The sequence below is a fragment of the Lepus europaeus genome, chromosome 5, assembly GCF_033115175.1.
Source record: "Lepus europaeus isolate LE1 chromosome 5, mLepTim1.pri, whole genome shotgun sequence".
NCBI classification, from domain to species: Eukaryota; Metazoa; Chordata; class Mammalia; order Lagomorpha; family Leporidae; genus Lepus; species Lepus europaeus.
This window is the reverse complement of record NC_084831.1, coordinates 44,461,893-44,478,541: the sequence shown is the minus strand read 5'-3', so window position 1 is coordinate 44,478,541 and position 16,649 is coordinate 44,461,893. Positions and strand designations below refer to the sequence as shown.

At 46.0% G+C, this 16,649-nt stretch overlaps 1 protein-coding gene across 1 annotated transcript in view; it reads right to left on the bottom strand.

Moving 5' to 3' along the window:
- Positions 1-16,649, bottom strand: part of SCP2 (sterol carrier protein 2) — a 96,022-nt gene that overhangs the window by 28,845 nt on the left and 50,528 nt on the right. The window contains exon 12 of the mRNA XM_062191352.1: positions 5,566-5,719. Within this exon, the coding sequence (XP_062047336.1) occupies positions 5,566-5,719 (154 nt within the window). The remainder of the gene's footprint in view (positions 1-5,565; positions 5,720-16,649) is intronic.

Below are 16,649 nucleotides of genomic sequence, written 5' to 3'. Positions count from 1 at the left end.
TTACCCTGGCCCAGACCCAGCTACTGCAGGCATCTGGGGAGTGAACCAACAGATGGAAGATCTCTGTCTCTCCCTCTCTCTCTGTCACTGCAATTCAAACAAATAAATAAACATATTTTTATAAAAGGCTGAGATACTGTGTCAAGTTAAAGAAACTAAAAAGAGATAAGACAGCTAAATGCATTCTAGGATTTCCCCTTTCCAGGGGAAAAACTGGAAGTTTATAGTATATGTTATTAAGATATTATTGGCCGCCGGTGCCACGGCTCAATTAGCTAATCCTCTGCCTTGCAGCGCCAGCACACCGGGTTCTAGTCCCGGTCGGGGCACCAGATTCTGTCCTGGTTGCCCCTCTTCCAGGCCAGCTCTCTGCTGTGGCCAGGGAGTGCAGTGGAGGATGGCCCAAGTGCTTGGGTCCTGCACTCCATGGGAGACCAGGAGAGCACCTGGCTCCTGGCTTCGGATCAGCGTGGTGCGCCGGCCGCAGCACGCCGGCAGAGGCGGCCATTGGAGGGTGAACCAACGGCAAAGGAAGACCTTTCTCTCTGTCTCTCTCTCACTGTCCACTCTGCCTGTCAAAAAAAAAAAAAAAGAAAAAAAAGAAAAAAGATATTATTGGGAAATTTTTAATATCTCCTTTGATTAGGTATTATAAAACATTGTATCAGTGTTAAATTTTCTGATTTTGGTAATTATTAAAGTTCAGTAAGAGAATGTCATTTTTAGAAATCCATACTGAAATATCTAGGAATAAATGAGCAAATGTCTCCAACTTTCTCTCAAATAGTTAGGAAAAATACACACATAAATAGATGTAGTGGAAAGTGCTAAAGCAAATGAAGAGACCAACAACTAGTAAGTCTAGGGACAAGGTATATGAAGTTCCTTGTACTAGTGTCAAAATTTTTTTCCTGTATGTCTCAAATAACAAAAAAATAAAGAGTTCTAACTGAAGTAAACAGAAAATGAAAAAACATTAATCATTTACAATGCTTCTATTCCAACAGGCTTCCTAAATTCCTTCTCCATGTTGCTTCTTCCAATCCTTGCTTTTGGGTATGTATACAGTTGTAATTATTACACAGAAACAATTTTTACTTTTAACTTTTTATATTACATAGGATTTTCAAATAGCATGTGTTGAGACAAATCTTCAAACTAAGTTTTCTATTTCTAATAAAAACCAGAAATATGCCTCAACCAAGGAATGGATAAACTGTTGTGTATCCAAACATTGGAATGCTATTGAGCAATGAAAAGAAACAAATTATTGACATACACAATAACATGGATAAATCTTAAATACACTATGCCAAGTGAAAGAAGCCAGACTCAAAGGCTTTTTTAATTCCAACCACATGAAATATAAAAGGGGAAACTATTGGGTCAGAAAATCTATCAGTGGTACCAAGGGCTAAATGCAAGTGCTGACCTCAGAGGTGCACAAGGAACTCAGAGGGTGAGAGAACTGTACATCTTGATCATGGCGGCAGCCGACTGTAAACGTCAAAACTTACAAAAATATACTAAGATGGATGAATTTTACTGAATGTAAACTATACCATAATAATTAAAAAAGAGAAAAACCAAACCAAAGTTCAGTTTTAAAAATAGGTTTCAGGGGCTGGCACTGTGGCACAGCAGGTTAAAGCCCCAGGCTGCAGCACTGGCATGCCATATGGGCACCGGTTCAAGCTCCATTTCTGATCCAGCTCTCTGCTATGGCCTGGGAAAGCAGTAGAAGATGGCCCAAGTCCTTGGGCCCCTGCATCCGCGTGGGAGACCCAGAAGAAGCTCCTGGCTTCAGATCAGCTAAGCTCTGGCCATTGTGGTCATTTGGGGAGTGAACCAACAGAATTGAAGACCTCTCTCTCTCTTTCTCTTTGGTTCTACCTCTCTCTGTAACTCTATCTTTCAAATAAATAAAATAAATCCTTTAAAAAATAGGTTTCATTTAATAGAGTACAGAATGCAGGCTTCTTTTCAGTCTGTAAAAGCTCTCTACTTACAAAAACTGAATAGAATGTTATTGTTTCTCTCGCTCTCTTTTTTTAATTAATTAATTTCAAAGGCAGAGTTACAGAAAGAGCGCATATGCAAGATCCTCCATCTGCTGGCCCACTCCCTACACGGCCACAACAGCTGCAGCTGGGCAGATCTGAAGCTAGGAACGAACAGTCCCCTCCAGGTCTCCCATGTGGGCACAGGGGCCCAAGGACTGCTGCCTTCCCAGGCCCATTGGCAGGGAGCTGGATTGGAAGTAGAGCAGCCAGGACTCGAACCAACACCCATTTGGGATGCTGGCGCTATATGCAGTAGCTTTACCCACTATGCCACAGTGGCAGCCCCAGGATATTATCATTTCAAAGTCAACACTCATGTTCAAAACTGGTCTACATATTAACTACAAGTCAAAAGCAGTTGGTCACAGGTCTTAAATACTTCTTCTTGTGTTCATTTTCACAGTCCTGTCATAGCACTGAACATTCCATGTCTGCACTACTACAATGGTCTTCTATACATTCCTAGCCGCTGGTCGCCACATCATCCAACTAAAGTGACAGCAGAGTATGATGCACTCACGTGATCTTTTGCTAAAACCTATACCCTACAGGATAAGTTCCAAACGCCTAAGCACAGCATTTGAAGCATGTTACAACCTACCATTCCTGTTACCTACACAGCACCAACTCTGACCCTCTACACAACCACACACAAAATAATCTGCTCTCCACCCACACAGCACTTGCCAAACCTTTTTGCATTTTCAAATCTCTCTAACTATGTACAGGCCTGGAATGCCCACCTGTATCTTTCTGCCAGGCAATACCAGTCATACCAGTCCAAGTTTACCTTCCCTATGGTAGTTTTTTTTTTTTTTTTTAAAGATTCATTTATTTGAAAGACAAAAGTACAGAGAGAGGTAGAGAAACAGAGGTCTTCCACCCACTGGTTCATTCCCCAAATGGTCGCAGCAGCCAGATGTGAGGCAATCCGAAGCCAGGAGCTAGGAGCTTCTTCCAGGTCTACCACATAGGTACAGGAGCCCAAGCACTTGGGCCATCCTTTACTGCTTTCCCAGGCATATTAGCAGGGAGCTGGACTGGAAGTGGAGCAGCCAGGACACAAACTGGCACTTGTATAGGATGCTGGCGCTGAAGGCAGCAGCTTAACCCGACAGGCCACAGCGTCAGCCCAGTCTATGGTAGTTTCTTCCTCTGAGCCCCTACTGTATACTAAAAAAAAATATGTCTTCCTTGCCCACATACTTGAAGGGCCTGCTTGGGAGGTCTAAACATACAGCAGTCACTCCATCAAAATCAGTTAAATGAGTAACTAAGCAAATTGGATTATGTGCAATGGGAAGCCTAAAATTACTCTGTTCAAAACCAAACCAGGGCTGGTGCTGTGGTGTAGCAGGCAAAGCCACCTCCTGCAGTGCCGGAATCCCATAAGGGCGCCAGTTCCAGTCCTGGCTGCTCGGCTTCCGAACTAGCTTTCTGCAGTGGCCTGAGAAAGCAGAAGTCCTTGGGCCTCTGCACCTACATGGGAGACCTGGCGGAGGCTCCTGGCTCCTGGCTTCTGATCAGCTCAGTTCCAGCCATTGCAGCCATTTGGGGAGTGAACCTGAGTTTGGAGGACCTCTGTCTCTGCCTCTGGCTCTCTCTGACTCTGCCTTTCAAATAAATAAATTTAAAATTAAAATAAAAAAAAAGAAGGGAGGGCATGTGACACAACGAGCTAAGCCACTGCTTGTAAAGCCTGCCTCCCATATCAGAGCGCCAGTTCAAGTCCCACCTAGTCTGCTTCTGTTCCAACCTCCTGCTAATGCATCTGGGAAGGCAGCAGAAAATGTCCCAAATACTTAAATCTCTGCCACCCATGTGGGAGATTTGGACAGAGTCCCGGGCTCCTGGCTTCAGCCTGACCCACCCCTGGCTGTTGAGGGCATTTGGAGAGTGAACCAGCAAGTGGAAACTCTCTCTTTTTCTGCCTTCCAAATAAATAAACCAAAACAGAATCACATTTTTAAACTATATTTGCACAGAGTTAAAATCTTGAACTCTCCCTTGTTGGCCTTTGTGAGCCATGTTCTATTACTAAACCTATAAAAAATATCTGCAATATATCAAGCCAATTTCTTATCAGCCATTAATAAGTCAATTAGATTTTTCCCATGCTTCTGCCTTTCTATGTTGTCCAAAATTCATAATGTCCTGCTCTGAGCAAATTAGCTACATTAACATGCTGACAATAGTGGCTCCTTATGGTTTGGATTTTCCTAAGGGTTTTCAGCTTCAGATATGAACTGGTTGTGTTCCAGAGATTGGTACAGATCAATAAATCAGATTTAGGGAGAAACATGATTTATTACTTTCTATTTAGTTCAATTCAATAAATATTTACCCATTATAAAAAATATCCCGGGGCAGGAAGGGTACATCATGGCTCTAGGCCTCACAGATTTCATATAATAGAAGGAATCAGAACAAGGTACATTACACTGCAATCAAATCAGAACTGGACAGGATCCAAGAGGTACAAAGTGTTATGGGTATTTAAAGACAGAGAGTACTTAAGATAGACCATAAAAGAATTTTTACTGCAGAAATGATATTCTGGACAGAGAAAGAAGAGTGAGAAAACAGACAAAGATATTTAAGAGCTTGTAAAAGGTAGGTATATGACAGATTCTGTAAATGAAGTATGTCCCATACCCTTTGTGGAACAAAGAGTATGAATAAATGGTTAAACAATTCCCAAGAATTTCAGGAGACAAAGGGGAGCCAATTAGTATTAAAAGATGCAGTGAGATTAAAGAGAATAAGGAGGGAAAATAAAGACAAGTACTTTCAATTTCATTCAGACCAGTGGTGGCCCTGCCTTACCCCAGCAGTAAGAAACCAGCCTGGGCGTATTCCAGCATGGAAAAGCAAAGGCAGCCAAGAGAAAGGGCTCATCACAAGAGACAACAATTAAGGGGGACAAACAGAACAGAGTTTTTAGAACAGGGACCACCTGAACGTGTCTGCAGAGGGAAAGGCATGAAAGAGAAAAAGGCAAAGATGCAAAAAGGGTATTGCTAATCCCCAGAGCCTTGGAGTGAACGGGCGGCTGTCTCCCTCTGGGAAGAAGGGACACTTCTCTGAGTGATGAACAGGACGCTGCGGGATGCCAGAGGGCTGGGAGAGACAGTGCTGCAGACTGGAGCAAGAGGAAGAGATCAGAAGAGACATCAGCAGTGATGAGGGCCGTGCAGAGGTCCAGTGCGCATCCTTAGCTGAAGACTTTCCCAGCCGCCCGCCTCGGGCACCTAACCGTGGGACAGGACAGCTGGGGGACTGCCCGGGCTGGCGGCTCTCTTGGGACCACGCTGTCCCCTTCTGAACAGAACTTCCCTGAGGCTGATGAAGTCGCCAGTCTCAGAGCCATGTTATTACAGCAGTGTAAGGATACTTCTCTTTGAATCCTAAGACAACGCAAGTCGGATTGCTTTACAAGAAAGCGTCACCAACCAGGAAGTCAGAGGCTTCGCTGACAGACGACACCCAGAACGCCACTTACCTGGCAGCCTCGGGAAAACCCATCTTGTAGAGTGTGACAACTGCAGCTCCTCCGAGGCCCAAGTTATGCTGCAGCGCAACCTTTGCACCGGGAACTTGCCTCTTTCCGGCTTCCCCTCTCAGCTGCCAGCAGAGTTCGGCACATTGAGCCAGACCTAGCAAATCGAACACAGAGCAGCCAGAAGCCGCTGGTTGGAAAAGCAGCCTCCACCAGCCTCCTCCAGCCAGAAAAAAGGGCTGGCGTTTAATCATGACTTCCAATTAAAGCACTTGACTACGCCGGGACCACGTGTGCCCAGATCATCTCTTACTGCACCGAAGGATTCCGCAGCTACTTTTCCCTAAGTAAGCTCTGTATTTCGGCAGCAGCCAGGCGTAGGAGAATCCCTGCCCTCTCTCAGCTTAATCAGCCCACCACTCGCTGGCACACAGAAAATCTATGAACGCGCCGTTCTCTGGCCCAGGAAAAATGGCATAAAAAGTTCCGCTAATTTAATCATTTTAGTGTAGCAAAAGAAAAGAATTTGGGAATTCACTTTCCCTAAAAAATACTTAGCTGGGGCTGGCGCCGCGGCTCAACAGGCTAATCCTCCGCCTTGCGGCGCCGGCACACCGGGTTCTAGTCCCGGTCGGGCACCGATCCTGTCCCGGTTGCCCCTCTTCCAGGCCAGCTCTCTGCTGTGGCTAGGGAGTGCAGTGGAGGATGGCCCAAGTGTTTGGGCTCTGCACCCCACGGGAGACCAGGATAAGCACCTGGCTCCTGCCATCGGAACAGCGCGGTGCGCCGGCCGCAGCGCGCCTACCGCGGCGGCCATTGGAGGGTGAACCAACGGCAAAGGAAGACCTTTCTCTCTGTCTCTCTCTCACTGTCCACTCTGCCTGTCAAAAATTTAAAAAAATATATATATATATATACTTAGCTGGTAGCAGGAATTTTTCCCATTCTTTTCCCCAAGTTGTTCTTAACAAGAATGATTGTTTTTTAGATCTATTCATGAGAAAAGCTCTGGATTCACAACAATATTCCAGCCCTAGGATAATAAAATCAAAGGTGTTTTGAGTTGGAAAAAACTCAATGATGCAAATATTGAGAAACAGAAAGGTTAAATAATCTCTAAATGGCCACAAAGCAGGCTAATTCAGAGATGAGATGAAAACTCAGGCCTCTGGATCTTTCTATCAGGACAGCTTTCAGGATAGCTGAGTTAAAAACGTCTTATCAGGATCGACTAGTTTCACCTTCCTGCAGGCGGAGCCCACAGGTTTACCTGGTTTCTGTTCTTCCACCCACACTCCTAGGTAACTTTTGACTTCCAAGCACCTGGGACAGCTTCCTATGTAAACCCCAACCACCTTCTCAAGAAACTTTAACTGCTACTTTCCATTTCCAAGCAGGGTCAAAATCAACAGTGCCTTTACTTCACTTAAAAATATATGCATTGTAAACACTGTTTTATAGTAAACCTACTATTTAGGTAACTCTGCTTCTTCTAATGATTTTTAAAATTCTGAGCATTCTGAAAATTTATGAGGAAGGTCAAAATGAAATTGACTGGGGGCCGGCCGCTGTGGCGTAGCAGGTAAAGCCGCTGCCTGCAGTGCCGGATCCCATATGGGCGCCAGTTCAAGTCCTGGCTGCTCCACTTCTGATCCAGCTCTCCGCTCTGGCCTGGGAAAGCAGTAGAAGATAGCCCGAATCCTTGGGCCACTGCACCTGCGTGGGAAGACCAGGAGGAAGCTCCTGGCTCCTGCCTTCAGATCAGCTCAGCTCTGGGCGTTGCAGCCAACTGGGCAGTGAACCAGTGAATGAAAGACCTCTCCCCTCCCCACCTCTCTCTGCCTCTCTTTCTCTCTGTGTGTAACTATGACTTTGAAAAAAAATAAATCAATCTTTTAAAAAAATGAAATTGACTGTATTATATCCAAACTTCAGGGAAAACAATTTTACTAGAAATCTGCCTGACCAAAGTATTCAAACTGGTTTCACATAAACATGGTGGGAAAGCACTGTTAGTTATCTACACAAAAGAATAAATACACAGTTTATAATTATACTCAAGTAGTAATTAAACAAAAAAAATCATTTTAACCAAATTGGTAAAAATGTTTAAAAATGGAAAGAAATCAACACTGGGGAAACTAAGACAAGATATCCACTCCCACACAGTACTGGTGAAAATTTACACCAACACAATGCTCTTGGAAAGCTAAGTACAAAGTTATTAAGAGTCATTAAAATACCTTGAAAATCAAACATAGACAAGTTTTATAGCCAAATTTACCTGTTCATTATGCTGCTCTAACAGTGGAAAAACTAGAAAATCCAGAAATGAAATAACTGGGGAATGGTTACAAAATTGTGCCTGGATGAGGGCTCAGTCCCACAAGATTGCCTCCACTTAGATGCCAGTCACAAGGCCAGGATGCCGTGCTTCTGACTAATGCCAGCTAGCTACAAACCTGGGTACCCTGGACCTCCTCTTGCATTTGATTAATTTGCTAGGATGGCTCATAGAACTCAGGCATGTTACAGAAGACGCGGATGAAGAGTGACAGAGGGCGAGGTCTGGAAATGCCCTGAACACAGGGGCATCTGTGCCCAGCCCTCCTAGGGTACAGGGATTTTCACCCCAGAAAGTTCATCAGATCTCTTGGCTTAAATGTTTTATAGAGCTTGATCACCAGTGCCCCCTTTCTGGAGACCAGTGGGTGGGGCTGAAAGTCCCTACCCTCTAATCCTCTAAAAATTTGCTCTTTCAGGGCTGGCACTGTGGCGTAGCAGGTTAAGCCGTGGACTGCAGTGCTGGCATCACAAACGGGTGCCAGTTCAAGTCCTGGCTGCTCCACTTCCCATCAAGGTCCCTTCTTTTTTTTTTTTTTTTTTTTTTTTTTGACAGGCAGAGTGGATAGTGAGAGAGAGAGAGAGAGAGAGAGAGAGACGGAGAGAAAGGTCTTCCTTTTTGCCATTGGTTCACCCTCCAATGGCCACTGCGGCCGGCATCGCACTGATCCGAAGCCAGGAGCCAGGTGCTTCTCTCGGTCTCCCATGCGGGTGCAGGGCCCAAAGACTTGGGCCATCCTCCACTGCCTTCCCGGGCCATAGCAGAGAACTGGCCTGGAAGAGGGACAACCGGGATAGAATCCAGCACCCCAACCGGGACTAGAACCCGGTGTGCCGGCGCTGCAAGGTGGAGGATTAGCCTGTTGAGCCACGGCTCCGGCCTCAAGATCCCTTCTAATGCACCTGGGAAAGCAACAGAAGATGGCCCAAGTGTGTGAGTTCCTGGACTCCCGTGGGAGACCCAGATGAAGTTTCTGGTCCTGACCTCAGAATGGCCCAGCTCTGGCCCTTGCAGCCATTTGGGAAGTGAACCAGTGAGAAGACTCACTCTCTCACTCTCAATCTCTCTCTCTCTCTCTCTCTCTCCTCCCTCCTTCTCTAATTCTGCCTTTCAAATAAATAAGTAAATTTAAAAAAAAATAATAATCTGGTCTATCTGGTGACCAGCCCCATCCTGAAGCTTTCTTAGGGGTCCCATCACCTCACCTCTTTTGTAGAAACTCAGGTATGATGAATGGGCTTGTTAGGAGTAACAACAGATCCTCCCATCACTTAAGAAATTCAGAGTGTTCTAGGAACTTTCTAGAAGAACAAATACAGGGGCCAGTGCTGTGGGGCAGCGGGTTAACGCCCTGGCCTGAAGCGCTGGCATCCCATATGGGCACCAGTTCAAGACCCAGCTGTTCCACTTCCGATCCAGCTCTCTGCTATGGCCTGGGAAAGCAGTAGAAGATGGCCCAAGTCCTTGAACACCTGCACCCGTGTGGGAGACCTGGAGGAAGCTTCGGATCGGCACAGCTTCAGCCATTGTGGCCAATTGGGAAGTGAACCACTGGATGAAAGACCTCTCTCTCTCTCTCTCTCTCTCTCTCTCTCTCTTTCTCTCTGCCTCTCCTCTCTCTGTATAACTCTGACTCTCAAATAAATGAATGAATCTTTAAAAAAAAAAAAAAGAACAAATACATCTATCATCCTTCTCATTCAGGAAATTATAAAGGACTTAACAAACTGTTCCAGGAACCAGAGGAAGACCAAAAAGTATTTCTTACCACCTGCCATATGACAAAATACTATGTTCCCATTTAAATTGTTTATAAAAATTTTAATATAGGAAAGTGCTTATAAATCTTAGTAAAAATTGAAGGGTACCAACTGGATACGTATTTACCAGTCCATCCAACAAATATGTACTGAATGACTTTTATGTGCCAGGCATGGCACAAGGCTCAAAGATACATCAATAAGCAAGATAAACATGACCCTTTTCCTCATGAAGCAGACAGGCCGAGCACACAGAGGCTGGCATTTACAATGCAGTCTGATAGAGCTGCCACAGCCACAAGCACGGGTACCGTAAGAGCACAGGGGAGGAACACCAAGCACAGCTTAGAAAGTCAAGAAACGGGGCCGGTGCTGTGGTGTAGAAAGCTCAGCCTCGGCCTGCAGTGCCAACATCCCTTGTTGGCGCCAGGTCAGTTCTTGGCTGCCACTTCTGATCCAGCTCTCTACTAATGCATTTAGGAAAGCAGTGGAAGATGACCCAAGTGCTTGGGCCCCTGCACCCACATGGGAGACCCCGAAGAAGCTCCTGGCTCCTGGCTTTGGATCAGCCGAGCTGTGGGTGTTGCGGCTTTTTGGGGGAGCAAATCAGCAGATAGAAGATCTGTCTACTCCCTCACCCTGCCCCATAACTCTGCCTTTCAAATAAATAAATAAATCTTTCTTTAAAAGTAAGAAAATTCTTTTTTTCCTCTGCTTGGAAAAAAATAAACTACCCAAAACAAACATGATATAAAGAAATTGCATGGGTATAGGGCTGGGCATCCTGTCAGAGTATGCAGAGGATCAACCAGCCAGTAATTCCCTTCTGAAGAGAGAGACATTATTAACCCGAATACTCCATTTACCATCACATTACTACAAAAATGTCCTAACAAACAGCTGATACTGTGACACAGCAGGTAAAGCCGCAGCCTGCAGTGCTGGCATCCCATATGGGCATCTGCTTGAGTCTCAGCTGCTCCATTTCTGATCCAGCTCTCTGCTATGGCCTGGGAAAGCAGCAGAAGATGGCCCAAGTCCTTAGGCCCCTGCACCCACGTGGGAGACCTGGAGGAAGCTCCTGGCTTAGGATCGGTGCAGCTCCGACCACTGCGGCCAAATGGGGAGTGAACTGGCAGATGGAGGACCCCCCCCCCCTCTCTGCCTCTCCTCTCTCTGTAACTCTGACTTTCAAATAAATAAATATTAAAAAAAAAAAAAAAAAAAAAAAAAAGATGAGGCCGGTGCCGTGGCTCACTTGGCTGGTCCTCTGCCTGCGGCGCCGGCACTCCGGGTTCTACTCCCAGTTGGGGTGCCGGTACTAGTCCCGGTTGCTCCTCTTCCAGTCCAGCTCTCTGCTGTGGCCCAGGAGGGCAGCAGAGGATGGCCCAAGTGCTTGGGTCCCTGCGCCTGCCTGGAAGACCAGGAGGAAGCACCTGGCTCCTGGCTCCGGATTGGTGCAGCGCCGGCCGTGGCAGCCATTGGGGGAGTGAACCAACGGAAAGGAGGACCTTTCTCTCTGTCTCTCTGTTACTGTTTATAACTCTCTCTCTCTCTCTCTCTCTCTCTCTCTCTCTCTGTCTCTCACTGTCTAACTCAGCCTGGCAAAACATAAAAAAAAATTAAATTAAAAAAAGATGACTGTTTAAAAAAACAATAATTTAGCATGGGGCTTAAATGTAAAATTCAGGATAACAGCATCAAAAGGCCTGTTCAGCAGAAATGGAAGAAGACACTGTAGGTTCTTTTACTATGAGTGAGGCAGTGTAATAGAGTAGGGGAAGATATATAAACGATAAAGCTACCACCAAAACAGCAGAACAAAGTTCTATCCAAATCAATCAAGAAAGGAAATAAAATGGAGTTGATGAAAAAAAAACACTCAATCCCAAAGAAGGCTGGAGCAAAAAGGAAAAAGGAATAAAGAGCAGCTTGGACAAACAGAACACAAAGAGCAAGACAGACGTAAACCCAGCCATATTATTTATTCACCACACTGAGTGGAAATGGTCTAAACACTCCCAGTTAAAGGCAGAGATCGTCAGGGGAGGGTTAGGGGAGGGAAGGAAGAAAGGAAGAAAGAAATGAACCAATGAGCTGTGCTAATGCACTTTAAATATAAAGTCACATATAGGTTAAAAGTAAAAGGATGGAAACAGAAATATGTTAACACTAGTTAAATCTGAAAGCTGGAGTGGCTAAATACATGAAATCAGGCAAGGAAGATTTCAGAGCAAACACTTAACCAGGGACAAAGAGGGTTATTCCTTAATGATTAAGGGGAAAAAACAAACTGTATTTATTCACAATTATTTGTCTACATAGAAAGTATGATAGAGTTTTTATGAAAGTAGTAGAATTACTAAGTGAGTTGAGGGGGCCTGCGTTGTGGTGCAGCAGGTTAAGCACCCCATATGAACGCCAGTTCCAGTCCTAGCTGCTTCACTTCTAATCCAGCTCCCTGCCAAAGTACCTGGGAAAACAGTGGAAGATGGTTGAAGTTTCTGGGGGCCCTGACACCCACATGGGAGACCCTGGATGGGAGTTCCAGGTCCTGGCTTCAGCCTGGCCCAGTCCCAGGTTTTGCAGCCATTTGGGGAGTAAACCAGCAGGTGATCTCTGTCTCTCATCTCTCTAACTTTGTGTTTCAAATAAATAAAATAGATCTTTAAAAAAAGAGAGAGAGAGAGAGAGATATTTATTTGAAAGGCAGAGCTACATAGAGAGAAGGAAAGATACAAAGAGAGACAGAGACAGAGACAGAGAGATCTTCTATCCTCTAGTTTACGCCCTAAGTGGCCACAACATCCAGGGCTGAGCCAGGCTGAAACCAAGAGCCAGGAACTTCATCCAGGTCTCCCATGTCAGTGGCAGGGGCCTAAGCACTTGGGCCATCTTCTGCTGCTTTTTCCAGGCCATTAGCAGAGAGCTGGATCAGAAACTAAGCAGCCCAGACACAAATCGGCACCCATATGGGATGCCAGCATTGCAGGCAGCAACTTTACCTCCTATGTCACAACACCAGCCCCTAAAATAAATCTTTAAAAAAAAAAGTGAGTTTTGTAAGACTGCAGGATACAAGGCCAATATACAAAAATCAATTGTATCCGCCTTGCGGCGCCAGCACACCGGGTTCTAGTCCCGGTCGGGGCACCGATCCTGTCCCGGTTGCCCCTCTTCCAGGCCAGCTCTCTGCTGTGGCCGGGGGATTGCATTGGAGGATGGCCCAAGTGCTTGGGCTCTGCACCCCATGGGAGACCAGGATAAGCACCTGGCTCCTGCCATCGGAACAGCGCGGTGCGCTGGCCGCAGCGCGCTACCGCGGCGGCCATTAGAGGGTGAACCAACGGCAAAGGAAGACCTTTCTCTCTGTCTCTCTCTCTCTCACTGTCCACTCTGCCTGTCAAAAAAAAAAAATCAATTGTAGGCCGGCACCGTGGCTCAACAGGCTAATCCTCCACCTAGCGGCGCCGGTAGACCGGGTTCTAGTCCCAGTCAGGGCGCCGGATTCTGTCCCAGTTGCCCCTCTTCCAGGCCAGCTCTCTGCTGTGGCCCGGGAGTGCAGTGGAGGATGGCCCAAGTGCTTGGGTCCTGCACCCCATGGGAGACCAGGAGAAGCACCTGGCTCCCACCTTCGGATCAGCGCGGTGCGCCGGCCACAGTGTACTGGCCGCGGCGGCCATTGGAGGGTGAACCAACGACAAAGGAAGACCTTTCTCTCTGTCTCTCTCTCTCACTGTCCACTCTGCCTGTCAAAAATAAAATTAAATAAAAAAAATCAATTGTATTTACATAAACTAGTAATAAAAATTAAAATTGGAATTGAAAAAATACTATATAATAGCATTAAACAGATCAGCAGCTGCTTCAGATTGAGGCTTGGGGAGGCTGGGAGGGAAGGGTTACCAAGAGGTTCACTATTGAATACACATAGGTTCACTGACTCACTATGTTGGCTATGATGACAATTTCACAGTTAAAGTGTACGTTTAAATTATTAAATTGTACATTTTAAATATGTGCACTTGATTATAGTTTGATTTTTGTCTCAATAAAGCTATAAAATAATAGAGTAGAATATGGAGTATATAGTTATGATCTCGTCTCTCTCCCCCACTTGGCATGAATGATAAGAGCTGTCCATGAGGCCAGCGCCGTGGCTCACTTGGTTAATCCTCCACCTGCAGCGCCAGCATCCCAAATGGGCACCGGGTTCTAGTCCCGGTTGCTCCTCTTCCAGTCCAGCTCTCTGCTATGGCCCGGGAGGGCAGTAGAGGATGGCCCAAGTGCTTGGGCCCCTGCACCCACGTGGAAGACCAAGAGGAGGCACCTGGCTCCTGGCTTCGGATCGGCACAGCGCCGGCCGTAGCAGCCATTTTGGGGGTGAACCAAAGGAAGGAAGACCTTTCTCTCTGTCTCTCTCTCTCATTGACTAACTCTGTCAAATTAAAAAAATTAAAAAAAAATAAAAAGAGCTGTCCTGCTCCTTGGCAGCTCTAGCTAACAACAGCTATCAGGTGCAAATGCATTCTCTTGGGCTCCATTTCTCCTGGAACTGGAGGGTGTACATTAGAACTTAATGATGCCAACGCCGCGGCTCAACAGGCTAATCCTCTGCCTAGCGGCGCCGACACACCAGGTTCTAGTCCTGGTCGGGGCGCCGGATTCTGTCCCGGTTGCCCCTCTTCCAGTCCAGCTCTCTGCTATGGCCAGGGAGTGCAGTGGAGGATGGCCCAAGTGCTTGGGCCCTGCACCCCATGGGAGACCAGGAGAAGCACCTGGCTCCTGCCTTCGGATCAGCACAGTGCGCTGGCTGCAGTGCGCCGGCCGCGGCGGCCATTGGAGGGTGAACCAACGGCAAAGGAAGACCTTTCTGTCTGTCTGTCTCTCTCTCACTGTCCACTTTGCCTGTCAAAAAAAAAAAAAGAACTTAATGATAAAGTCTACCTCTCCTCACATCATAGTTACAAAAATGTGATGAAAAGTGAAATAAATGTTTTGGCAAAAAGCTATTTAGGTCTTACTGACTTGCTGGCTTTATGAAATCTTAAATTGGATTTAGGTCTTACAGTCACTGTCCCAGGATTTATTTCTTTAGGCAACCTCTTATAAAGTAGAAAAAGAGCCAAGCTACGTATTGTACATGCTAGGTCTCCTGGCTAACATTCTATTTATTCTCACTTAATTTTCACTCAAATTCTTAAAACTGAAGAAGTTTGTTGTGGTGGAATGAGAAGGCCATGCCAAGATGGCCACTGGCAAGCTAGTGTCAGTTACTCTGGAATGGCTTCGGAAATCCCCTAGGAAACCACCTGGGAAACCACCTGGCAAAGGAGCCTGCCTGGCACAGGCTGTGATTGGTTAGAGCATAAACCGCCCCTTGACCAGATTGGCTGCCTCGGCTATATAAATTGCTGTACCAACTGAAACAAACGAGTCTGCCAGCTGCTCGCCTCTGGCCTGCTTTCACCCGACTCCCGGGGTCTGTGTGGTGACTCCATGCCTCTTGCCCCCACTGCGCTCCTCCTCTCAGAACAAATCCACAGCAACAGTTTGTAATACCTTTAAAAGTACTAAAACATGTAAACAAAAATCACAGAACAGAATAATACATAAACTGTTAAAAACATCAAGAACTATGTAAATTCAGAAAGAGAATGAATTCCATCCCTCTAGGGGATCAGAGCATCTCACAACTGGAAGAATCTAAGAACTCATCCAATCTAAGGCCCCAACAGGTAGATCAGTCCTCTCTGGTACAAGGCTTTGTGTTAGTCATTCAGCTCTCACGAGGCAACCTATTCCACTTTCTTTAATTCTTGTCAGCTATTTTCCTTTTCTTTTTCTTTTTTTTTTTTAAAGATTAATTTTATTTATTTGAAAGGCATAGTAACAGAGAAGAAGAGACAGAGAGAAGAAGAGATCTTCCACTCACTGGCTCACTCTCCAAATATCCACAACAGCCAGGGCTAGGCCAGGCTGAAGCCAGGAGCCCAGACCTCCACCCAGGTCTCCCATATGGGTGCTAAGGGGCCCAGTCACTGGGGCCATTGTCCACTGCCTGCCTGGGCACTGGATCAGAATCAGAATACTGGGACTTGAATAGCACTCCTGCGTCACAATGCCACAATAGTCGATCTGTTCAACTTTTGGAAAATAATGTTAGAAAGCTGAGGGGTGAGCATTTGGCACAGCCATTAAGTCACCACTTGAGATGCCTGTATACCATCTCAGAGTCCTGTCTACTCCACTGCTAACCCAGCTTCACAGCTGCTGTGTGCACCCTGGGAGCTGCAGTGGTCCAATGTGCCACCCACATGGGAGACCTAGATGGAGCTCTGGGGTTGCTAGCTTCAGCCTAACCCAGGCCTGGCTGCTGTGGGCATTTTGGAAGTGAACAGCAGACAGATCTCTATCTCTGTCCCTGTCTGCCTTTTAAATAAAATGAAATTTTAAAAAAAAAAAGTTTATTCTTATATCAGCCCAAAGTCTACCTTACTGTGAATTATTCCCAATGATACTAATTCTTCCTGCAAGTGTAATGTTCTCCCTGCCCCATACCACTTTTCAGATGTTAAAGTAGCAATAATGTATCTCAGCCATTGCTTTACATGCGCAAAGTCTTGGACTGGGTGCTGTTAAGGGTACAGAGATAAGTGACATATAAATCCTGCCTGCACAGGCTCTCAGTCCAAGAGGGGGATTCTATTTTAAGCTTACAAATAGTTATAATATGTACTACAAGCATAAACATTAAGAGAGAAATACTGAGCAAGTATAATGAGAGTTCAGAAATGTGAAAGATCAGTCTATGGAATGGATCGAGCAATCAGGAAATGCTTTACAAGGTGGTCCCTTGAAAATGGGCACTCCCACCTAGGAAAGGGCAGGGGCAAAGTCATGGTGAGTGACTTGGACTCCAGAAACACAGCCCGCGGCTGACTTTGCCACTCTCTAGCTTGGTGACAGGAGGGCAAACTACT